The sequence below is a fragment of the Scyliorhinus canicula genome, chromosome 4 (genome assembly GCF_902713615.1).
Source record: "Scyliorhinus canicula chromosome 4, sScyCan1.1, whole genome shotgun sequence".
Lineage (NCBI taxonomy): Eukaryota > Metazoa > Chordata > Chondrichthyes > Carcharhiniformes > Scyliorhinidae > Scyliorhinus > Scyliorhinus canicula.
This window is the reverse complement of record NC_052149.1, coordinates 162010141-162035831: the sequence shown is the minus strand read 5'-3', so window position 1 is coordinate 162035831 and position 25691 is coordinate 162010141. Positions and strand designations below refer to the sequence as shown.

Here is a 25691-nt window from a genome sequence, read left to right as displayed (position 1 = left end):
TAATTTTAAATGTTTTTTTTAATATGGCGGCCAAAGCCAACCAAAGCCTTGCACACTTGTGCAAAAATTGTGTTGAAACTCCGGTGGCACAGTGGTTAGCACTGCTGCCTCATGCCGCAAAGGACCCGGGTTCAAAGCCGGGCCTGGATCACTGTGCGTGTAGAGACTGCACAATCTGCCCATGTCAGTGTGGGTCTCACCCCCACAACTCAAGAAGATGTGCAAGGTAGGTGCATTGGCCCTAAATTGCCCCTTAATTGGGAAAAAAGGTACTCTAAATCTTTTTAATTGGAAACATTTTTAAAACGAAACTCAGAATTTAGAAATTTTTGTTTAGCCCTTGCCTTTTTCTGTAAGTGGGGATTTATTGGGAACTTTCCAATCCATTGGTATGCTTTCCTATACAATGAACTTTAAACATTGTGAATAAGATGATTTAAAATTTTAGTCAACTCCACAAATATCAGTGGGTGAAAATCATTTTACGCGAGAACATTGTTTATCTTCAGCTTCCTAATTAGTAACACTCAGTCTGTTTTCTTCCTTATTCACCTCTCCATCTGAAGTGTCTTCTGCCCTTCACCTCCCACCCATTTCAGTGAGGTGTTTATATGATTCAGTAGTGATGCTTTTTCTGTTGCACTATCTTGCAATTCTGAGCATTGCAGTGAACAGTTCCTGATCAAAATTAGGTAATTAGCTGTTTCTTGTCTTTACAGTGGGGATTAATCTTATTAGTCGCTAGTTGACCTAGGGCCAAAGAGAAAATTATTAACTGCAATTTAAAGATCAGTAAATCTTAATATTCTAAGTGAGATTGCAATCACAGTGAGATTAAATTGATTTGGTTTGAACAGAAAACTTTAATAGCAGAAATTCTCTGCCTGATATTTGAATGTCTAACTTTTACTTGTCAATCTACAATAATTTGTTGCTTACCACCTTGAACTTGACATAAGAAATAGGAATCGGAGTAGACCACATGGACCATCGTGTCTGCTCCGCCATTCCAAACGATCATGGCTGATGTTGGGCTAAAAGTTTCCTCCCCAAATCCCTTAATTCTCTTGAGACAAAAAATATGTCTATCTCAATGTTAAATATAACCAATGATGGAACATCTACAACCCCTTGGGTAGAGAATTCTAATTACTCATGACCCTTTTAGTGAAGTAATTTCTCCACATCTCAGCTCTAAATGATTGGCCCCATGTTTTCCCGACCAATGGAAACAATCTGTATTTACCCTGTCAAGCCCCTTTAAAATTTTGTAGGGTTTCAATTACATTCTCTTTCATTCTTCAGAGAAAATAAACGCAGCCTCTCAACATAGGACAACCAACCCCCCCCCCCAATCCTCGGGACCATTGTAATGAACCTTTGCTGTTCTGCTACAGGTAAAATGTAAAGTCGCCATAGTCTCAGATGATCATAGGCTGCCTTTCTCTTTGAGGGGGAGGTCTGACTGGTGGTGATTTAACCAGAGGAACACCACACCTCAGGCGAGGGGCAAGGTTGAGAAGATGGGCCTTCATGAATAGCCTGCAAGTATATCCTTTTAAATGTGGAGACCAAAACTGCATCCTGTACCGACGCAACCGCACCAAAACCTTGTACAAATTTTGCAAGCCTCCTTTATTCAGGCACATAAATTCCCCTGTAGTGAAGGCCAACATGCATTTGCCTTACAAATTGCTTCCTGCACCTGCAAGCTAACTTGTGTTTTCCTTGTACAAAGACACCTTGGTCTCTTTGAACTTGCAAATTCTTCAGCTTTTAAAAAATATTCAGCATTTTGAATTCACATGACCAAAGTGATAACTTTGCACTTCCCTATATTATACTCCAACTGACATCTAGTTGCCCACTCACTTAATCTGCCTTTAGTTTTGCAACTTTCATGTCCTCCCCACAGCTTACTTTTTTTTAACTTCTATTCCAAGCAATGACCTTATTTGCTGATGTACATTTTTTGTTAAACTCCCCGTCCCTGTTCCATGTTGGACTTTAACCTGGTGTTGTAAGATTTTTTACCCTGTTCCTTTTGTTTGTCTTTAACCATAATACACTTCTGCTCCAACACCTTGACCTTTCTCTTTGGATTTCTAAGTCTCCCTTCAGCTGAACGCCCGCCCACCTTAGTTTAAAGCCCTGTCCCCATCTCTAGTTATATGGTTGACTAGCCCGGTTCACGTCGAGTCTATTCTGATGGAATAGCTCCCCTGAATATTAATGCCAAAGCCTCGTGAATCAAAATCTCCTTCCCACGCCATTCTTTTGAGCCACACATTTAATTCTCTAATTCGTTCAACCCTAAGCCAAGTGCCTTGTGGCTCAGGTAACAATCTAGAGATGATTACCTTTGATATTCTAAGTTTTTAATTTGGACCCTAACTCCTCAAATTCTCTTTGGTCGAACAAGGAATGATATTCTGGTATGTCATTGGTTCCCACATAGATCATGGCAACTGGATCCTCCCCTCCCACTCCTAGGGCGGAATTCTCCGCAACGGCCGCGCCGTCGTGAAACCCGGAGTGTTCACGACGGCGTCGGAGGCCACTCCTCGCCCCCTATTCTCTCCTCTTCTCCCCCCCCCCCCCCCCCCCCCCCCCCCCCCCCCCCCCCCCGGGAAGGGGGGGGGGGGGGAGGGGGGCTAGGAGCAGCGTTTCGTGAAACTTGGCCGCCGGGCCTTGACGCTGGCGTCAAGGCTGCACGCCGATAATGACGCGGCCGGCGGCGCCTTAGTGACATCAGCCGCGCATGCGCGGTTGCTGTCTTCCCCTCCGCTGCCACACAAGACATGGCGGCTTGATCTTGCGGGGCGGCGGAGGGGAGAGAGTGCGTCTCTTAGAGACGCCGGCCCGACGATCGGTGGGCACCGATCGCGGGCCAGTCCCCTCCCGAGCACGGCCGTGGTGCTCGATCCCCTCTCCCTCCCACACGCCCCAAACGTACCTTTCATGCGATGTTCACGCCGGCAGCGACCAGGTGTGGTTGCCACCGGCGTGAACAGGTCGGGAACGGCAGGCCGCTCTGCCCATTCGGGCCGGAGAATCGCGGGTCGCCGTGAAAAACGGCGACCCGCGATTCTCCGAGCGGCGTGTCGCAAAACGTGACACGCCATTTTGGGGGGAGGAAGGGAGGAGAATCGCGGGGGGTGCCAGAGCGGCCCTCCGGCGATTCTCCCACCCGGCCTTCTCCCCTAGTTCCTCTCCAACAGTGAACAGATATCCTTAACCTCCAGAGATCACGGTCAAAGCTGCAGAGGACAATATCTATTCCCCTGACTATACTGTCCCCTATCACTACCACATTCCTGTTTGCTCCACTTAAATGGCATCTTTATGGTGTCATGGTCAGTCCGCTCATCCACCTTTTAGTCCTTCTCCTCCCATCCACTCGGGTAGCAAGTACATTGTGCCTGTTGTACAAAGCCAGAGGCAGAGGCTTCCCCAGCATTACATGCTGGGTTGCCATACCTGCCTGACCCACAGTCACATGCTCTTGTCCTCGACCATTGATCATCTAAATTCTGTGCCACCTAAGGGGTGTGACAATTTCCCAAAATAACATGTTCAGGTATATACCACCTTGCTGATGCATCGCAGTGTCCGCACTCTGCTTCCAATTCAATGACTTGTGAGCTGAAGCTACTCGAACTGTAGTACACTACATCATGTCTGCCCTGGATCATCTCACTAGTGTTCAGAAGTCCTACTCTCCACAGTCGCAACACGTCATCTTTATTATGTTAATTATTTGATTTTCCATAATGTATGTATTTATAAATCCGATTACGCCCAGTATCCTTTACCACTAGCAAACCTTACAATTATTAATAAATTACACAGTTTTAAAAGATAAAGCAGCAAAATACACAACAACAAATCACTTGACCTGTTCCACTGTGGCATCTTTAGAATATTTGAATATGGTTGGTACACAGACAAGCACGCTAACTTAGCCATCCTCGCCCTTCATGCCTATTAATGGGCCTTCCCCCCACTTAGCTTGTTAATGGGTTCTCTCCTCGCTCGATTTTAAAAATGTATTCATCGGACGTGTGTGTCACTGGCTGGTCTACCATTTAGAACTGTTTGAGGGCAGTTAAGAGTCAACCACATAACTGTGGATCTGGAATCACGTGTAGGCCAGGTTAGGTGAAGATGGCAGATTCCTTTCCTTAAAGGACATTAGTGAACCGAATGGGTTTTTATAACATGGAACATGGACAATGGTCTCATGGTCATCATTAGACTTTTAATTCCATTTATTTGTTGTTGAATTAATATTGTACCATCTGCCAAGATAGGATTCAAACCCACTCCACCACGTGTGCGCATGACTCTGTCGCAGTCTTTCTGTCTCGCTCGACCTCTCCCCGCCTCGCTCGCCCTCTCTCCCGCCCGCGCCCCATAGCCGGGGATTATGATGGAGGTGTCTGGAGCATTGGCTATAAGTTGCAAGTCCATGAGTTTGGCTTTCAGGCTGTTTGCCTAGGCTGTGGGACAACTCTACCATTTCTGGCACAAGCCCCAAATGTTACTAGCTCTTTTGTACTAGGTTTGAATGTTGATTTTGCAAATGGTGCATGTTGACCAAATGTTTGAACTCTCAAGGAAGGCCCTACAGGTAAAACACAGATTTCTGGAGGTCTTCTATATTGGGCAGTAGAGATATTTGAAAGGAAGCAATAAACAGAGTATTAACTTAGCAGGTGATATAGAAACATGGACAGCTTCTTGTTCAGACCAATTAATTTTCACTTCAAGCAAAAGTATTTTTCATTGTATAATTTCCATTAAAGAATATAACTGTCTATTAAGAAAATAACTTTTAAATTAGTGGCAAGGAACAAAACCTCTTTTAAAATAGGAAAACCGGATTTGTGTTGCTATGCAACAGTTATGAAATTAATAATCTGAGAAGTACTAATAGGGGTGGCAGATGAATTTAATCTCATCTTCATTTCATAATTGTGAAGTGTGATGCTGAAGGGATCCATTTAATTTAATCAAAAGCCGTCAACATTATTCGTATTCACTATGGTAATTGACAGATTGATAGGAAGTAATCTGGATTATTTGATTATTTTATTTTTGATTTATTCCTGTAGGTCTGCTGTAAATATTTAAATAATTCCCTCTTTCTCTTCTAGTTGTATGATCAGTAAACTGTTTTGTGATTGCCGGAATTTCATAGAATTGTCGAATGTTTACAGCAAAGAAGGATGCCATTCAGCATCTATGCCAGCTTTCTGCAAGAGCAACCAAACTAATCTTACAACCCCCTGTCAAGCCCTGTAAGATTTTTCTCTTCGGGTGCTATTCAATTCTATTTTGAAAGCCATAATTGAATCTGCTTCCACCACATCACTATAAATCTGTGTCCTCAAATTCTCAATCCTTCTACCAATGGGATGAGTTTCTATCCATCTACTTTCTCATTTTGCTCTGTTGTTAGGCTTGCTGAGCTAGCAAGAACAGGCCTCTTAAATAGAGGCTGACGTAATGGCCCTTGGGCCTGCTACTCATTTTGAACAAGAGGATAAGTGGGCAGAGAGAATGGCACCATTCGAGCTGTCTCTTTCTTGATTAGCAGATTATTGTGACTTCCAAGATGGTTTGTTACCCAGCTGCTGTTTTTTTTCATAAGAAATTAAAATTTCACTAATTTCACTGTTGCCCGTTTGTTTCAAAGATTTGTAAAATACCTCTCCAAATTCAAGTGTATATGACCAATTAGCTGATGATTTAAATTTATGGGTGGAATCTGTATATATTCTAGTCTTGACATATGAAAATATAAGCTATCTTTTGCAGTTGTAAATGTATCTATGTGCACAAGGTATTGCTTTGGTAGCAGTATCTGTTTCATATTGATGTAATATAGTCACCCCAGGCTATATTTCCAGCTTTGTTTGCTGACACGGAATCTTTTATTGGCAAACAATGCCTTATTGGCGCTTCAAATATTAAAAATATACTGTCGGTACTTTTAAACTTGAATGATGGCTTCATAATATTGCAGTTATTTTGGTGGTTTGCAAGCGAAGCACTCACCTTGAAGTTTATTTTGTCCTGTTGAGAAACATGATAGCCATGTTGTGTGGAAGTTGTTCAACAGCTCACACCAGTCATATATACGAATAGCCAACGATATTTTTGAGTGAAGTTCCATAGAAAAAAAGTCATTTTCCTGTTGAACAAAATGTGTTAATGTTGAATTATGCTTGCATTCCTGACCAAAGAATAATTGAATTTCTGCTTGCCCCTCCCTTCTTTAGTGTGTTTTGCACTAGATAAGCTTCAGATGGTTTCACGGGTCGGCGCAACATCGAGGGCCGAAGGGCCCGTACTGCGCTGTAATGTTCTATGTTCTAAAAAGCAATGAGCTGATGTGCTCGAATACTACTGCCACTAGGAGGAGTACAGGAATGACCCAGAAAACTTTGCACAAGATTTTCCTCTCTGCTTGTGGGCAGAAACAATTTCTCAACAGCACACTTCAATTCGGAAATTGCTGGCAAGAATTGCAACTCAGATTTCCATACCACAAATATAGCTGTTGCTCACTATACCTTCAAGTTTGTAAGTTTTTGGTTTAAATGTAACATTCATTCTCAAGTAAACTCAAGTACACATCTGATAAATTATTATAAGATTATTTTCTAAACATACCCCTGAAAAGAGGACATGTAGGAAATTGAATATTCCCTTTCATTTCTAAGGAATGTACTTTGTACTCTTGACAAAGCTGACTGGATCTGAAACAAATAAGTTGGAAAATATTATTCATGCTTTTCACTCAAAAGATTTTAATTGTAAAATGTTCCGAACTACTCGCTTGATATTTTGACCTCATTCATTGGTATTTATTTTGGGCTGCTAGTGAATAACTAAAATGTTTGGGATTACAAACATGAATGTAGCATGTATGTACAAAAATATGATTCGCAAAGATGTAGCAGTGATGTATAGAATACCAGTAGAGGCAGCATTAGTGCATGGAGTTGTGTTGCTGTTTAAAATAACAGAATGCCACTTTTATTGTATACATTTTGACATCTGTAAATCTTCAATATTGAACTTGAGATATTATAATTTCTGCTTTTATTATTTATCAAAAAATAAGGTTCATTATTTAGAAAAATCTAGCACTTCATTTTGTATAAGTATTATACAGACATAATAATTATCACCCTTTAAATTGATGTGAAATTACTTTTTTCAAATAATGGTTTGGAATATCTCTTTTATGCTGGAAGTTTTTTATATAAGGCATTTTTTTTAGCTAGTTGGGCAGAACTTTGACATTTTGCTGACATGGCTGTAAACGTCGCAACAGTTTAAAGGACGTTGTTCAGTGGTTTTCTGTGCTCTTCATATTTGGTTTGCAGTTTACTCTGCTTATTTTAAATGTAGGCGATGCTCAGAAAACTACTGTGGTTTTGAAAACTCTTGTTTCATGGGATTTTTCAAAGTTTTGAAGTTGATTGCATTTTCAGTTTTGGATAATTGACAATACAAAATACTATTATGGAATGCAACAATATGAAATGAATAATCTAGCTGTTCAGTGGTGCAATTATGTATGCTCAGTTCTTAGACATTAATTAGTTACCAGAAACTGGGGTTATTTTTCACCTTCACTGCATGAACATAGTGGACAGGTTGGATAACAGTCAGATGATTCTCTCCACCACTAGATTATCACTCGCATGTGGTGATAGTGAACATTATCCATGAAGTATTCATTCAAAATATGCATATTTGAGGTATTTGGGTTAGCAGAAAGATCAACTAGAAAAGTTGTTTTCTGAATAAATTCGTATTAAATTGTATCTTTAAAATGTATGGTAAGAACAGCAGGAGGTAGAGGGGAGAAAATCTATACTTAGAATATACTGCATTAGAAAAAAGATAACTGAAGCTTTTACTGCATTTCTGTTAAAGGAATTGGTCAGATATTTTTAGTTGTTGAAATTTGAAATAACAAAGGATTCCAAGTGTGTTGGTTGAAATTGGAGACTTTTAATTTGAAGTGTGTATGTTTGGGAAAAGACAGGTGTTTTGCATTGCAATGTTTTGGGTTTTAATTGGACATTCCAGATTTTAAGGATTGTGTAACTTCAAATTTGTACAGTTATCCTGAACTTAAACCCATCACGAATGAATCTTATTGTCATGTGGTTCTAGTTCATGTGTTTTAAAATGAATATTGAAAATTCAGAAGTACTGAACTGATCCAGTTAACTATCACGTGATTTCCATAGTTGCACTCCATGCCACAACTCCCTCCCCGAACTTGCAATTGATGCCACAATATATGCAATATTAAACTTGGTTTTTATTTTCAGGCTGGTCGAAAAGAAAGGGGTGATGCACTGAATGCTGCGATTGATAAAATGACAAAAAAGACAAGGGACCTGCGCAGACAGGTATGGTAAATTATGGAAGAGATTATTTTTTTTTTAATTAACTTCTAGGTAATGTCGATATGTGCTAGGTATGCTTTAAAATTTAAAACATTCAGGAGTCTGATGAAGTCACAATTATGAACAAAACTGGTTGAAGTTACTTTAACCTACCATACCATAGCTGAACTATCTTGTCTAAACATCCAGAGATTTAGCAGCTTGTATCTTCTGTGAAATTTGTAAAAATAATATGAATTCGAAGCTCCATAAGGCCATTTTTCCTCCTCTTTGGCTAGCAGGAACCATTTTGGAATGAATGCCCAGGCAAGTGCTGAAACCACATCCCTCATTACCCTATGCAAATTGGGGGTTCCATGATGCATGCAAGGTCCTGATTCAGTTTGTACTGGTGCTTGGAATAGAAGCATATTAAAATAAATTCATAAAATTATGAGCCAGTATTTGCACAGTTGTAAAACAAAATTAATGAAGGCTATTGCCTTAGTATCTGCGTCAAAAGTTTCCACAGTTGAAAGTAAATTATATAAAAATAGACCAAGCACTAATGGTTATTTTAAACTAGCCTAATGTCATGTCTATTGACGTTCGTTCTGAAATTACTGCTTGCACTAAATGTTAAAGCAAGCGAATGCAGTAGTAATTATTTTTGGTGTCCAGTAACAATGCAACACCCAACGACATGTTATATAATGTGGTAGTCGTACCACCTCTAACTATGCTTTCAGAAACCAGGTTGACCTTGGAGAATGGTCAGCTATTCAACTTGATATTTAACTCAATAGTGCATTGTCTAAAGTTGGAACACCTCTAATTTAAACAGTCTTTAGGAAAACGTAATTCAGTACATAGGTTAGACTGCTCTAATTACCATGATTTTTCAAAATCTATTCAGAAATTTTAATAAAAAGAAATGTATTATGCTTAAAACTGATCTGAAGCAGCATTTGTATGAAATTTTAAACAATTATATATGTTGCCAGTTAAATGCCTCTTTCTATTTGCGACAAATTGAATACTGCAACTGAAGTCTGTTATTCGTTCTCTTTTTAAACCATGACTTTCTTTGGAACACATTATCCTGTGATTCACAAGATTCTGGGTTCAAATCCTGCACTTTCTTGAACACAGAAATCTAGGTTGTGCTGTACTGAGAGTACATATGTAATGCAATTTTTTTGGATGATATGTTAAACTAAGGCCCTGTCTGCTTTCTAATATGCATTTAAAAGATCTCATTGCACTATTCAAAGGCATGCAAAGGATTTCTATGTGCGCTATGATATATATATATATATATATATATATATCTCAATCAGTATTACAAAAACAATTCCTTTGGTCATGATTATGTTTCCCTGTGAGAGCCGCATGCAAATTGATGCAACATTTCCTACATTACAACAGTGATTGTGTTTCAAACTTACTTCATCACCTGTAAATCACTTTCCGATATCCTGAAGTCATTAAAGGTGACATGTAAATGCAAGTCTGGCCAGTGCTGAAGGGTTATTAAATTATAGAATAATATGCTTTAATTATTTGGTTACAATTTAATCAATTTGACTATTGAATGAGAATACACTCCACTTTTTTGTAAATGGCAATGAAACTAATGATTAATTACTGACACTGCCTACTTTAAAGTAGAGGGAGATTTTATTTTAGAAATAAAACTAACCACTACCTAGATTGGAAAGAGAATGTTCAGAATAGTGCTATGGCTCCTCTGTCAGCTAATTTGTGTAGTTTCAATTCATTCTTCGTTGGCATTGCCTCTAATTCAGCCGTAAATTAGCAGTCTCGTGTAAAATGGTGTTGTAAGACCACTTGTTGCTCTGAGGGCTTGATGTATCACTTGGGTCTTGTGTCTTTCCTACTCAGTCCTACTAACTTTTACTATCATGTTCTGGCACTTTTTCATCCTACACAGGCAGGCATGCAATCCCTTATGCACTTTACTATCTGATATAAAAGAATTGGATGCACTTGATGGAGCTTACTGCATTTATTGCCTATCACAGTAATTCACAGGGCAAATACTGTGCTACGGAGATGGTTACTAGAATAGATAACATCATTAGAGGCCATTAAGAACCAAAGGATCAAAGTTATTGACCATTGGAGAAATTATGTACCTGTTGTGTCGTTAATGACATTTAAATGCCAATTTGATTTAGGTGTTTTAAAGATGATACTTGGATGTTATCGAATGATAGAAATCACAGCAAAGAAGGAAGCCCTACTAAAGGGGCAGCACGGTAGCATGGTGGTTAGCATAAATGCTTCACAGCTCCAGGGTCCCAGGTTCGATTCCCGGCTGGGTCACTGTCTGTGCGGAGTCTGCACGTCCTCCCCGTGTGTGCGTGGGTTTCCTCCGGGTGCTCCGGTTTCCTCCCACAGTCCAAAGATGTGCAGGTTAGGTGGATTGGCCATGCTAAATTGCCCGTAGTGTCCTAAAAAGTAAGGTTAAGGGGGGGGTTGTTGGGTTACGGGTATAGGGTGGATACGTGGGTTTGAGTAGGGTGATCATGGCTCGGCACAACATCGAGGGCCGAAGGGCCTGTTCTGTGCTGTACTGTTCTATGTTCTAAAGCATTTTGTGTTCTAGTAACTTTTTTGTGAAAATGTTTCTTGTAACCATCTCTTCGTTCTTCTAGCAGTGATTGTGCCTTTATGCAATCTTGTCACCAATGTATGAGTCGAGGAAATAAATAATAAGTTATCCTCTCAAAAGTTAGCTATAGCTTGAAAACCTCCCAAGTGCATGGACAACAAAGGTGAGGAAAAGAAAATGAAGAAACTAGGATAGAGGTTGAAAGAACAAGTAAGGTAAAGAGGAACTATCAAGGGGCAAAATAGTGAAATATTCTGTCGGCACAAATAAAAACAGGAATGTCGGGATGGGAATAGGGCTCTTAAGGGATAATCAAAATAAAATTAGGCTTGATTTGACTCGCTGGTAAATTTAAGCAACTTTATATTTCTGCCATTTCATTGTCCACTGCCTGTGATTTTCTAAATTTGTGGACAACAGCCAACAGAGGAGGAAGACTGCACCTATTCCTCTAAAACATTAATGCATATGAAAAATGAGTAGTTAATTGAACAATAAATTTCAACAGAGGTAAGCGGGAGGCAGTACGCTCTGGGAAGGAAAAATAGAGGTCACAAGTTATTTAGAAACTAGAAACTTAAATAACATGGTGGAACAAAGATTTGGGAGTATAAGTACACAATCACAAAATACTAGGCTATCAAAATATTATAGTCACCAAGAAATCAAATAAGAAATTTGGAAGAAACTTGTTACCCAATGAGTAGTAGAATGTGAAATTCTATACCACAGGAAGTAGTTGAGGTGAAAAGTAAAGATGCATTTAAGGGAAGTCAGATAAGCAGATGAGTGAGAAGTTGAATGAGGATGTATTCAAATGGAGCAAACATCAGCATAAACTGGTCAGTCCAAATGATCTGTTTCTCTCCTGTATATTAAATGTAATTTCCATTATCTTTGCTTTTGAAGAACGCCTCTAACCTTTAAGTCTTTCTGTATAACTATAATCTATTTTTGCAAGCTTTCTGTGACTAATATATTCCATATAAATAGTTGTTCAGAACTGGACACCATTCTGTGTCTTAGTAAATTCCCTGTACAAATTCAGCATCACTTTATCTTTACCAGATTTAGTTGTACCCTACCACATTCTCCATTCATGGCTCTTATTCTTTTCCCTACCAACTTCCATTTGTGTAGTCTTTATGTATTTGAATGCAAGCTCTTGTTTGAATTTGTTATTCAGGTTGTTGTCTTTTACCTGCACATAAACAATTTGAATTTTATTAATCAAGGCAATAACCCTTTTTAAACATTGATACCGTCATGCACATATTTCTCTCAAGTGTCGATTATACATTTTGTTAATGAAGTGTTAAATGCATGTACATTTTTGAATTCTAATTCTGTAACATGGAGAGATTTTTTTAAATATGAAAACTCCGACTTTCTTGCCTGAATCAGTGAAGTTTATTTCAGCTGGTCATCTTTTTTCATGCCAATCTCCATTCTTGCTTCCCTTCTAATCCATTTGAGTTTTAGCCGTGACTCAATTGGCAGCATTCTCACCTGAGTCACAAGATTGCAGATTCAAGTCCCAATCCCGGGATAAGCACAAAATCAAGCCAGACGCTCTGTGGAAGTGCTAAGGGATTGCTGCACTGCTGGAGGTACAATCTTTTGGATGAAACATTAAACTGAGGCCTCAATTGTCTGCTCAAGTGGGTGTGAAAGATCCTCTGGCACTATTTCAAAGAAGAGCAGAGGAGTTACCTCAAATCCCTCCCCAATATTTGTATCCCTCAATCGATGTCACAGAAACAACTTATTTAGTTGTTACGACATGGCTATTTGTGGAAGCTTGCGTGTACAAACTGCTGCGTTTCCTATGGTGCAACAGCTTGTTCATTATCTGCTCGTTTGGGAGACTGACTTCTAAAAACAGTTTTGTTTACTTGGTTAAGATTGAACAATTCAATCACCTTGTTAAGATTGCCCTATGTTTACTAGTTTGAGAGCTTTCCAGATTTTATCAACGAGATGGTGGTATGCCCAAATATTCCTTCCCGAGTTAAAATACATGAAAGCAGAAGTTGTCAACCATAGGTACCTTACAGAACGAACAAAACAGAATAATTTGTTCAGAACTCTGCATTTATAATAATCTTAATTAGTGAAAGTAGGCTTATGTTAACACTGCAATGAAGTTACTGTGTAAATCCCCTGTTTGCCACATTCTGCCGTCTGTTCAGCTGCACTGAGGGAGAATTCAGAATGTCCTATTCACCTAATAAGCACTTCTTTTTGGGAATTGTGGGAGGAAACAGGAGCACCCGGAGGAAACCCACGCAGAGATGGGGAGAACGTGCAGTATCCGCACAGACAGCGACCCAAGCTGGGAATCGAACCCGGGTCCCTGGTGCTGTGAAGTAACAGTGCTAACCATTGTGTTACTGTGCCGCCTGAACATTAAAGATCTATTTAGAGCAAAATGTGAGATCCTGGCCAAAAAATGGAGAACTTGCCCTCCAAGAGACTCACCTGCATGAACCCAACCTATACTGTCTACAATCACTTGCCAAATGGCATTCACCTAGCCATCTGCATCTGTGATTTCAGCACCCCCCACAGCATGTGGGACTACCAAAAGTTAGACTTAGCTGGTAGCTAGAAAACTAGGTGCTGGCCTCTAACTTTCATCTCATCTACAATGCCAAATGGCCATGTGCCTTTTTTCTGCTAGTTGGAGGAAGGAAAGCTCATCAGGCCTCTGTTTCACACATGGTAACAGCAAAGGATGGCTGTTTGTCACTTCCTGTAAGACCCTTAAGAAATTTTACACTCTCAAAGCTCACTGATCAATTGTGCTTGTGCTTATAGGGATTGAGGTGGCAATAATCGCCTCATTCTTGAGCCAAGATGGAACTTTAATCAGGCTTCATGACTTAGCTCCGTGTGAATTGTAATCCAGCGAAACAACTGTCCCCAAATTACGACAACCGCTTTGCTAAACTCCTGAAAATGGGTACCACCATAATTGCCATGACAATTACAATAAAGAGTACATTGCATGCCAATTCATGGAGAGAGATTGTTTGTACAGTTTAATGCCCTTCAGTTCTCAAAACAAAGCAACCCAAAAGGTTCTTTAGACAAAAGCAAATAGTGAAATGATGCAAAACTACAGAACACTTTTCTCGGAGGAAACCCTGGAACTTGCTTTGTTATCTTGGTGCCTCCTGACTGCACAACAGGAGGCATCAAAGAGCAGTGCAGATGCCATTGCAATCTGTCTCCTAATCATCTAAATGTAACAACTCCCCCAGGAAATAAAAAATGAAAAAGCTATTTAAACTTTCTTTTCAAAATGCCATCCTGCATACCATAGTTTTGGCTACCTTTTTTTTTGGTGGGGGGGGGGGGGGGGGGGGGGGGTTGGGGTGGTGTGGTATTTCTTGGTTTGCTGGTGGGGTGGTGGTGGGGGGGGGGGGGGGGTGGTGGTGGTAGTTTTGGCTACCTTCATCATCAAAGAGGTAGACACCCTGCTAACCATCAAATCAGGAAAGGCTGTCAGGATTGATGGCAGCTACTCAGAATTCTTCAAAGATCAGAGTCCAAATGGATGTGGCTTTCCAGATGCATCTCCACCACCTTTAACACTGGGATAATCTTGCACGTCGGGCATCATTCCAAAGCCACTGCAACCCTGAAACCTGGAAAATCAGTCCACAATCCCAAAATTACCGTCCTATTGCCCTTTTGTTTACAGTATATCTCTTCTGTAGTCAGGGCTACTTGGATCTCATCTAAGGTTTTCAAGGCTAACTAATGTATACTTCCTAGCCCTTGATTCATTTATGATGGTTTACATATTCACATTATATTGTGGTTTCTATTTCACACACACAAAGGCATTTAGCTTGCAATTACGAAGGGCACATGTAATATGCAGTTCTGCATATTTGATAATGGAAGAAATATGAAACGTGTTTGTCTGTTAAAAGCATATCTCCCTAAATGTTTCAGTACAATTTGTGTGTTACAGTATCTGTTTTTCATGACTGTTGCTAGTGTACACTGTGGAAGGTCCATCAGTAAAGTGACTTTGCTTTTTTTCTTTTCACGAAAATGTGGCAGGAAGTCATTGAATTCTCAGTCACTTTGGATGCATAATAGACGTACTGTGGCGAGAATAAAGGCCAGCCTCAGTACATGGAAATTCTAGCCAAAACTAATTAGGACATTTTGCTGGCTGTCTATGATCATAGTGAGCATCCTTTTAAAACTAGTCAGAATAGCTCTTGAACAATAAAATATCGGTTGGTCCAAAAGTTATTTTGGTACTCGATACATTTCCGATCCATTTTTGTAATACCTTGCTTAGGGAAAAGAAATTTCACAAGTAACTTTTTCTCAACTTGTCATGGAAAGATTGAAAAATATAAAATGTATACTTAACATCTTCTGGATATGAAACTGACATCACTTTAATTTAATTTTAGTCAAATGCATTGCATGGTTACTGAAATGTTTTCATTGTTCAGCTTAAACATTGATTTTTATTACTTTTAACAGTTGAGGAAAGCCGTCATGGATCATGTATCAGACTCTTTCTTGGAGACCAATGTTCCCCTTCTGGTTTTGATTGAGGCAGCCAAGAATGGTAATGAAAAGGAAGTGAAAGAGTATGCACAAGTATTTCGTGACCATGCCAGCAAATTGGTTGAGGTAAGGTACAGATTTTCATAATTGCTGAATCAAGCATGTCAATCTCTCTTAATAGCTATGATCTTTTAAATTAAAATTATTTTCTGCATTCGTGAAATATGTAGGCTAGAAATATACTGCGAAGGAAAGATTCATAATTTCATTACGAGCATCTTTTAGTAGCTTCCAAACACATAATTGGTTTCATTTTTAAAGGCATGGAAGAGATTAGTAGTTGTCCCTAAAATGATGTGATTAACTCCTGAAAATCATTGGAAAGCCACAACTGAGTTATTATTTTTAACTGGGGTATTTATGATTTTATTTTTTGTTGGCTGAGTTTGCAGGATAGTATTGTTGGAATCAAATCATCCATGTTTGTCTCAAACTAGTTTGTTGTATTCGAGTTATCACTGTAGATGTTACAGTTCAGTTAGCCTAACATTTGTCATTGGAAAAATGCAAGAATCGATTATCAGGAAAGTAGGAGTCGGACATTTAGAAAATCATAATAGTCGGGCAGAGCCAAAATGGTTTTGTGAAAGGAAAATTGTTTGACAAATTTGTTACAGTTCTTTGGTGCAGCAGGCAGGGAGATTAAAGGGAAACCAGTAGATGTAGTATATTTAGATTTTCAAAAGGCATTTGACAACATGCCACTTAAAATGTTGCTACACAAAGAACAGTTAATGGTGTTTGGGGTGATATATTAGTGTGGTTAGAGGATCGGCAAATGAACAGGAAATAGTTGAGATATATGGGTCACTTTCAACTTGGCAAGCTGTAACTAGTGGAGTGCCATAGGGGTCAATGGTGGGGCCTCAACCTTATGCAATGTGTTAATGACTTGGATGAAGGAACTGACTTATAGCCAAATTTGCAGATTATGCTAAGATAAATATGAAAGCAAGATGTGAGGAGGATGCACCATCAGCAATGGGGAAATTGGACAAAACTCCCTCCACTTTGGCTGGAACGACAGAAAAAATTGAATATTATTTAAGTAGAGAGATGGCAGAATGCTGAAATACAGAGAGATGCGGGTGCCCATGTACATGAATCACAAAAAGCTAGTAAACAGATACATTAAGGTGTTATGAAGGCAAATGTAATGTTGGCCTTTATTACAAAGGGGATAGAGTATAAAGGTAGGGAAGCCTGGCTCCTGCTATACAGAGTGAGACCACACCTAGAGTATTGAGTAGAGTTTTGGCTTCCCTATTTAAGAGACATTGATGCAGCACAATGCATAGCGTTCCTGCCTCTCGAGTCAGAAGCCCAGATTGGAAACCCAGCCCGGTACTTGATGGCTAGGCATGGTCCATTCATAACACGGCCAAACAGATTGATTGTAAACCTGCAAATCTTTACAACACACACCACTGGCAGGTGGTAACGGTGGTTCCTGGCCAGAAATATGATGGAAAGAAAATTAGAGCCTCTACCATCAATATCCAAGCTTAAGACTATTTATTATATGTATGTGAAAGTTCATGTTTCGACAACTCTGACTCCCTACGTGGTCTGTAACACACCACTATTGTACTTGTTTTGGATCAGTTCAGAGAAAGTTCAGTAGGTTGATTCACAGGATGACGGGGTTGTCTATGAGGAAAGATTGAATGGGTTGGGCCTATACTCACTGAAGTTCAGAAGAATGAGTGTGATCGTATTGAAACATAGGATTCTGAGGGGGCTGAACAGGATACATGCTCAGAGGATGTTTTTTGACATGAAGGAACCTAGAACTAGCGGGCATAGTTTAAAAATAAAAGGTCTCTCATTGAAGAGTGAAGGTGGGGATAACTTTCTTCTGAGGGTCATTCGTCTTTGGAATATATTCAAGACTGAATTAGACAGATGTTCGATCTACAGTGGAGTCCAATGATATGGGGGTGTGCAGGTGCCAAGCGGGAAAGTGAAGCTAAGGCCACAATCCGATCAGCCGTGATATTTTTGAATGGCAGAGCAGGCTCATAGAGATAAATGGCCTATTTCTTCTTATTTCTTATGATCTTCGAATTGACAACAAAAGCTATGTATGCGGTACCAGTAGTTTATCTAAAAAAACAAATTATTTATTGAAAACTGCATCACTGAATAATTTTAATCTTTTAGGTTGCCAACCTTGCTTGCTCCATTTCCAACAATGAAGAAGGTGTGAAACTAGTTCGCATGGCAGCCACCCAACTGGAAGGCCTTTGTCCACAGGTTTGACCAAACAATGTCCTGTTCAGTCTAAAAATTTAATTAGAAGTGATTTTCTTTTTATCTTGATGTGTTTTGTCTTCTGGAAAGACATGTCTTGTCTTCTTAAATCACTTTTCTCACCACTATTTGGACACATCATAAAATGCCTACAGTGCAGAAGGAGGCCATTCAAGCCATTGAATCTACACAGACCATCTGAAAGAGCACCCTACCTAGGCCCACTCCCTTGCCCTATCCCGAACCTCACCTAACCTTTGGACACTACGGGGCAAATTATAATGGTCAATCCACCTAACCTGCACATCATTGGACTGTGGGAGGAAACTTGAGCACCAGGAGGCTACCCACACACACAATGGAGAATGTGCATGCTCCACATAGGCAGTCACCCAAGGTTGAAATTGAACCCAGGTCCCTGGCGCTGTGAGGCAGCAGTGCGAACCACTGCCACCGTGCCACCCCTTGAGTGACTCCCAAGTGTTGTCTTTTGTTTTTTTTCCCATTCTCAGCCATTAATACTGGTGTTGCTCGTGTTACTGGAGTATATTAACACGCCTCCGTTTAAAGGCCGTGTGCTTAACACTACTATGGCTCTGTGTATGTAATTATGCTCGGGAGTCGCCAGGTGCCGTATTTAGACACCTCACAAGTATATCAAGGTCAGGTTCAAAGTAATAAATCTGTACACCGATTAGTAAGTCCAAATGATTGATATTTATTATGACAAATATAATAAATACACATGCATACGCTAAAGAGACTAACTTACTTCTAATACTAAACAACTAAAATACTTATCTAGACAGGAACAGGCAAGGTCAGGGAGCAAGGCCTTCGTCCCGTTCTTGGTCTGCAACTCTCAGGTACTTAAAGTTGTCAGGATCTAGCAAGGTCTGGATCACGTAGTGATCGTATTGGCACTTACAGTTCGATGGCTGATGGCTCGACGTCTGGTGATGGAACTGGAGTCAGGATACGATGTATCAGCAAAGCGGAGCCGGAGCGACAAAAACAGACCGAACCATGTGCGGGGTCTACTTTTATAGTCCCTAGAAGTCCGTGCCCCTTCGGGGCGGGCCTTTTACCTGCCATGTATCGATTGGGCCTTTCCCAATCGATATCTTCCAAACCCCCCAATCTGAGGGTCGTCCCTCGATGGGTGGGCTGTCCCTATGGTTCTTTGTGTTGGATACTGTGGTGCCGTTCTGTCTGGGCGTCTACTCAAAAGTATCCATTCATACTTAAATGTTTCTATTGTGCGGGGTCTGGATCTGGATCACCTCATTACTGTGTAGATCCTGTTGCCATTTACACCTTTGGCTGAAACTCTGCACCTGGCCACAAACTGGTTTCTGTACGTGCAGAATGCTAATTAGTCTCCTGCAAACTGCTTGTCCTTGCTAAGACTGTTTTTCCCTGCAGTCTTAGCAGTTCTCCATTTTGTAGCCCAGTGTCCATCTTAGGTGGCTACACTGGTCCATCGCAAATTTCAACAACTGGAAGATGACATTGAAGAAAATTTTAATATGTTTTGCTTTGTTGACTGGTGCACCACTAATATTTGATTTATTGTTTTAAACTAGCACATGTCAACTTTAAAGTTAAGATTTTCAGTAAATTTCATGAACTTGCAAATAACTTTGACCTCATTATGCTTACAATTAATTCTGTAAAATTACAGGTCATAAATGCTGCTTTGGCCCTGGCTGCTAAACCTCAGAGTAAAGTGGCTCAGGACAACATGGATCTCTTCAAAGAACTATGGGAGAAACAAGTGCGTGTGCTGACAGATGCTGTGGACGACATTACTTCTATTGATGACTTCCTGTGTGTTTCAGGTATTTCTGTTCTAATAAAACGCTTCAATGTTATTAGGGAACATCCATGCCACCTTTTAGTATTGTGGGGATAGCGGTGTTGAAGGCGGAGCTGTAGTCTATGAACAGCAGTCTGACGTAGGTGTCCTTGTTGTCGGGGTATTCGAGAGTGGCTGTACTGCGAACAACAAATGAGGAGCCAGAGTAGCCAGCCCATTTGACCCCTCGAACCTGCTCCGCCATTCAATAATGGCATGGCTGACCTGATTGTGGTCTCAACCCCACATTCTTATCGACCCTGATAGCCGTCATGCTTTTGATAGAACAGCTTGGCTAGCTCGTTCTGAGCACAAGTCTTCAACATTACTGCTGGAATGTTGTCAGGGCCCATAACCTTCAGCAATTTCTTGACATCACCTGGAGTGAACTGAATTGACTGTAGACTGGTATCTGTAATGCCTTCGCGAGGAAGCTGAGATGGAACACCCACTTGGCACTTTGAAAATGGTTGCAAGTATTTCAGTCTTGTCTTTTGTGGCGATGTGCTGAACTCATCCATTATTGACGATGGGGATATTTGTGACAAGCCCTCTTATGTTACCTGTTTAATTATCCACCACCATTCAGGACTGAATGTGACAAAGCTGCAGAGCTTTACTCTAATCTTTTAGTTGTGGGTTTGCTTAGCTCTCTGTTGCATGCTGCTTCCACTGTTCGGCATGCGATAATCCTGTGTTGTAGCTGGATCAGATTGACACCTCATTTTTTCGGTATACCTGGTGTTGCTCCTGGCATGCTGCACTACACTTCCCATTTCAAAAAGTGAAAATTTATTTTTGTTATTTATTTTTTTTTAAAACGCATTTTATTCAAACTTGTAGGTTACAGCAAATAAACACCCCGGGAAACATTCTTCCCAACAATCAACTATACAGTTTATACAGACTTTTCTCCTTTTTCACCTCCCCCCACCCCCTACGACCAACAGCTCCTCAAACACAGTCACAAACATCCCCCACCTTTTCTCAAACTCCCCTGCTGAGCCCCTTAACTCATACTTTGGGCGCGATTCTCTGATCGCGGGACAGTGTGTCCGCGCCGTTGGAAACGGGCGCGGGCACTTGCGATTCTGTCCCACACAGGGGGCCAGCACGGTGCTGGAGTGGTTCACGCCATTCCAGCATCACTTCCTGGCGCAGCGCGCCAACCCGCGTATGCGCGGTGGTTTTACGGAATGCGCCAGCCCTGACGCAACATGGCGCGGGCGTTCTGGGGCCGGACGCGCAACAAAGTAGGTCCGGCGGGTGCGGGGAGGGGGGGGGGAAGGGGAAGAGAGAGGCCGGCCTGCCAATTAGTGGGCCCCGATTGCGGGCCAGACCTCATCCGCGGCCCCCCGACCCTTCGCGCAGAGTGCCTGCCGGCAGCGACCGGGTGTGGACGGCGCCGGCAGGACTCTGCTTTTTCCGCACGGCCGCATGCCCATCTGGGCCGGAGAATCGGCGGCCCAGCCTATACAGCGGCCTGCGCCGGCGCAAATGCCGCTGATTCTCCGCACCTCGTGGCATAGTTGCGGCGATTCTCCCAGCCCGGCGCGGGGCTGGGAGAATCGTGCCCAGGATATTCTCTAACCGCAGAAAGTCATACAGGTCACCCAACCGTGGGAGGCCAGTCGTTATTCACACCGTGCTGCCACCATGCTGGGGATGTTTGCATCATGCGTTTACACCAACGTAAAACGCAACTTCGCAATTCTCACAACGTTTTCCGCTCCTGTCACTGAACCCACCAACACAAACGAGAGTGGGAAACCCTGGCCTTTGTTTTTAGTGAGGTTGGTTGAGGGACTAATGGTACCGGCTTCCCCTTCCTGTTGGATTCCAACAGGATCTTTAACACCCACTAGAAGAATTGGAATAGGTAAACATTTGTTCTAAAAGGTAGCACAATGCTGCAGTAGTGTTCACCTAAATTTTATATTCCAAAAGGCAAAATGAACCAAGCTAGTGAACTTAATCAAAAATTAGATTTGGTTTGCAGACAGCTAAATTGATTATAAACCAGTTTTATATTAAACTACATTTGTTTTTCTTTTATAGAAAATCACATCCTTGAGGACGTAAATAAATGTGTTATCGCACTCCAGGAAAAAGATGTGGATGGACTAGATCGCACAGCCGGCGCAATCAGAGGACGTGCTGCAAGAGTTGTTCATGTTGTCACTTCAGAGATGGACAATTATGAACCTGGAGTGTACACTGAAAAAGTTCTGGAAGCAACCAAATTGTTGTCTGCTACAGGTAATGATTTCCTTCTAAGTATAGCCTAGGTTGTTAGGATGTACAAACCAAGTGCTGAATATACATGAACTGTCATGCATCTGCTCTCCTACTCCCATGTCATTTAAAGCCACAGTAGATAGCACACAGCATCCATTCCCTTTTCTCTAATTAAAAAGGTTATGGGCTATATTTTTACCAAATTTGGAACAAATCTTCCATCTCTTGACAGAACTACAGGGATGGCGGGGTGATGTGGAAGATGGGGGATGCAATGCTGAAATGTGCAATTCCAAATCCGCAGTGCCTTGTGCAAAGTACCGTACCAATTACAAGAATTCCATTCTCTTAAAGTACTGTACTCCGACCTTCTATAGATCACAACAAGCGGTTTCCATGTTTTTTTTTAAACTAGCACGGTCACTAAACTTTAGGCTGGCATATGGAAATTACATATAATACAATATTTCCGAGCGTTAACGGTCCATGACATTTGGTGAAACTCTTGTGCAATGTGGTCATCAAAAAATATGATGTACAAGACTCAGGCTCTTAACCTTGTGATCAAGTCCAAATATATGACCACATTAGCCAATGCATTTACAAGAATCAAAATAACACCATGCACATTTGGGTAGGATTTGTTCAGCAAAGAACCATATTGTGTCAGGCAGTTGCTGGAGCTGATTGGGCATTTTGTTCCTGCTTCAAGCCGAAATAGCCATTCCCTCAGTCTGTAGTGCACACTTGATAACGGGAACATAGTTAGCATTATACCACTCTGCAAACCTGTCTGCTGTTAACAGTACTAGCCTGGGAGCCACAACTACTTTCTTAGTCAGAGAGATACTTGTTAAGTAAAGGAACTGCTAGAGTTTGTTTGCTGGTTTTTCTTTGATGCTGTATTTGTAAGGCTTTATATAAGAGTAAAGGACCATGTGAAGTGCTCTGACATTTTTCTAGGAAGTATAAAGAAGGACCTACACAGTAAATTTACCATTGTAATCTTGTGCTCTAATTTAAATTACTTATTGGCCTCGACAGCAACAATTTTCTTCTTTGTGACTACTGTTAACACTTGAAGTTGCAGCAATTTCAAGCATTTTGTATAGTAAAAAACTTATCTAATTAAGTGTAATTAATGAATTAGTGAAGCTAATTTATTCTTGAGCAACGTCACTAATGACCATCAATTCTTATGAACAAAGGGTGTTGCTCTGCTTGGTGGAAGTAAATGGTTGATGAGCAATATTTTTCAAAGGAAGTTCAGCACCCTATGTAGAGCACATGTAAACAATATGCAAATCATTAAAAGTTCACATATGAGTAATCTGTGTACTAATGCAATTCACCCATTTCCCATGTATAGTTATGCCAAGATTTACTGAACAAGTGGAAGCTGCTGTGGAAGCACTGAGCACAAATCCAGCTCAACAACTGGATGAAAATGAATTCATTGATGCTTCACGTCTGGTATATGATGGCATTCGGGACATTAGGAAAGCTGTATTGATGATTAGAGTGAGTATATTTGTGTTCATGGGCAGCTTTGCTGTAAATATGCTGTAAAGTTTATTTGTGACTAACTTGCTTTACAAACTCGAGGCCAAAAGTTAAGTACTTGAAACGGAGCTCCTTGCACTCGACTGCAACAGCTTGAGATCACCTAAATGATCGCAGAGCAGAGTGCACCTCGTCTATTCCTGGTCCTATAAACCTCAGCTAATCATTGGTAAACCTGCTGAGTCTTTGGAGGGGTTGTACACTACTGTTTCATTGTAGGCAATACTGCTTATTTTAGAGGTCAAAAACAGGCATGTTGGGCCAAATGGCTCCTTTCCATGTGCTGTTACTCTGATTCTGTAGTATGCAGTAGGAATATTCTTTCATTTTTTTTTGTCAGTGGTCATTTACTAAAACTTTAAGAAATTAACCTTAATTATCTTTTCAGTTTTTTTTTATTTTGAGTATCTGCTTTTAGCAGTCTTTTGGGAAAAATAATTATTGCATTACTGTATGCTTTTCTATATGGAACTTCTATTCATTTGTGTTACCTGTTGTCTCAAATCAGTCCAGGCTATTTCCCCTGATTGAGATTTTCATACTCACCAATAGTGTGGTCAGTCGCAACGAGTGTTTTGAGGCAAACATGATGGTATCTAGCTGCAGCAAATAGAATTGTTAGGCATGTGAAATGTTGCTCTGGGTGATTATCACCACAGAGGTGAAGTGGTTGGCTGAAATTCAAATGAAAGTAGCTGAAGTGTATAACTGTGTTCAATGCAGCAATTAATTTATCCATGAAACTAATACATTTTCTGCTATTTGCTGCAAAATTACTCCTTCCCCAGAGAAACAATATAGCATCACAATTAGCCAAGCATTCATTACACTTTGAAATTCCATAGATGTAACTATGTGCACAAGTTGGTGTTTAAAATGCAAAACCATACTGTTAATTACAAGTTAAGGGTGGCATTTTGCAATGTAAAAATGAAACTATTATTTACCTTGGGCACAAACGATGATTGCAGCACAAATAGCACCCATTTTGAAAAATGTTCTCTTTTTCCTCCAGCTTCTGCTTAAATTCATGTGCATGTCACAAAACTCAAAACATGAGCCAGTGCAATTGTGTAATGTTTCAAAATCTAAATTTTAATTTTTATAAAAGTTGCTTTAAAATATTTTTGATAGATTTAAAGGTAAATTGACTTGGATGACTGAAAAATGGGGTTATCTGAAAAAACATGAATTCTTATTGTTAATACCCTGTGAGTAATCTGATTTTAAGTTAGGGAAAGTGACTTTAAAATAATTTGTAATGCTGTTGGCTGGTTAGATTGAGTGGTACGGAGTTTCTTCAATAATGTTTATTAAATTATTCCAGCCTTTCAAAATGTATCTATTAGTATATTTGCACTCCGTTCCAGTTCAAATTTTGGAGCTTCGTCAAAGGCTTATGTAGTACAAATGCATCTTCCAATAGCCAGTTTTATGGCTGGAGCATGTTTTTAACACCATGCTATTAATAGTGATGAAGATCGCAGAAACTTGAGATGCTCTGAACACAATTTGTTCTTACAATTCAGCTGTCTTTTGTGTTGATTGCATTGTTTTCAGAGGAATTTCAACCAAGAAAACAGCACATGGAGCCTGAAAAAAACAGACCAGGGTTTTGATGTGGAGGGAAATGACTTTTTAAAGCTTATAAACTTGATGGGCAAACCTTAAATTGGGTTAAAGTGCATTTGGCAAGACTATGCTACTGGTACTAATGGCCAAGGCAAGGAGAAGTGTATGCTCTTGGTGTCTTCACTTTTGATCAGGTTATAGAGTAATGTATCTTTATGACATACCACAGTCTCAGTAATCTGATACTTCTTCTCGTCTTCCCCCTCCCCTTTGCTACCACATGCTGTTTTGGTGGTCTTGAAATTCGCCTTCATTTAAAAATATTTAGTTAATTTCTATGGCTCATATTCTTTTTATGTGCATTACGTGGTTTGTTACGATCCTGTAATTTCCCTATTTTGGGCAATAGCTTTTTTATTTTTATATGAAAGTAATGTGTGTCTAACAACTGAGACATTCTGTCAAGCATAAGGCAAAATAATTTGCTTCCTCATTTGTTTATCTGTTGCATATGAATTATAAGAAATTAGTGGACCCTGAAAAATAGTTC

At 40.3% G+C, this 25691-nt stretch overlaps 1 protein-coding gene across 3 annotated transcripts in view; it reads left to right on the top strand.

Annotated features, from left to right (window-relative positions):
* Window positions 1-25691, top strand: part of ctnna1 (catenin (cadherin-associated protein), alpha 1) — a 188959-nt gene that overhangs the window by 127085 nt on the left and 36183 nt on the right. For all 3 annotated transcript variants that reach the window (XM_038795451.1, XM_038795452.1, XM_038795453.1), the window contains 6 exons: window positions 8361-8441; window positions 15571-15723; window positions 17821-17913; window positions 19595-19751; window positions 21827-22027; window positions 23376-23527. In XM_038795451.1, coding sequence (XP_038651379.1) covers window positions 8361-8441; window positions 15571-15723; window positions 17821-17913; window positions 19595-19751; window positions 21827-22027; window positions 23376-23527 — 837 coding nt within the window. The remainder of the gene's footprint in view (window positions 1-8360; window positions 8442-15570; window positions 15724-17820; window positions 17914-19594; window positions 19752-21826; window positions 22028-23375; window positions 23528-25691) is intronic.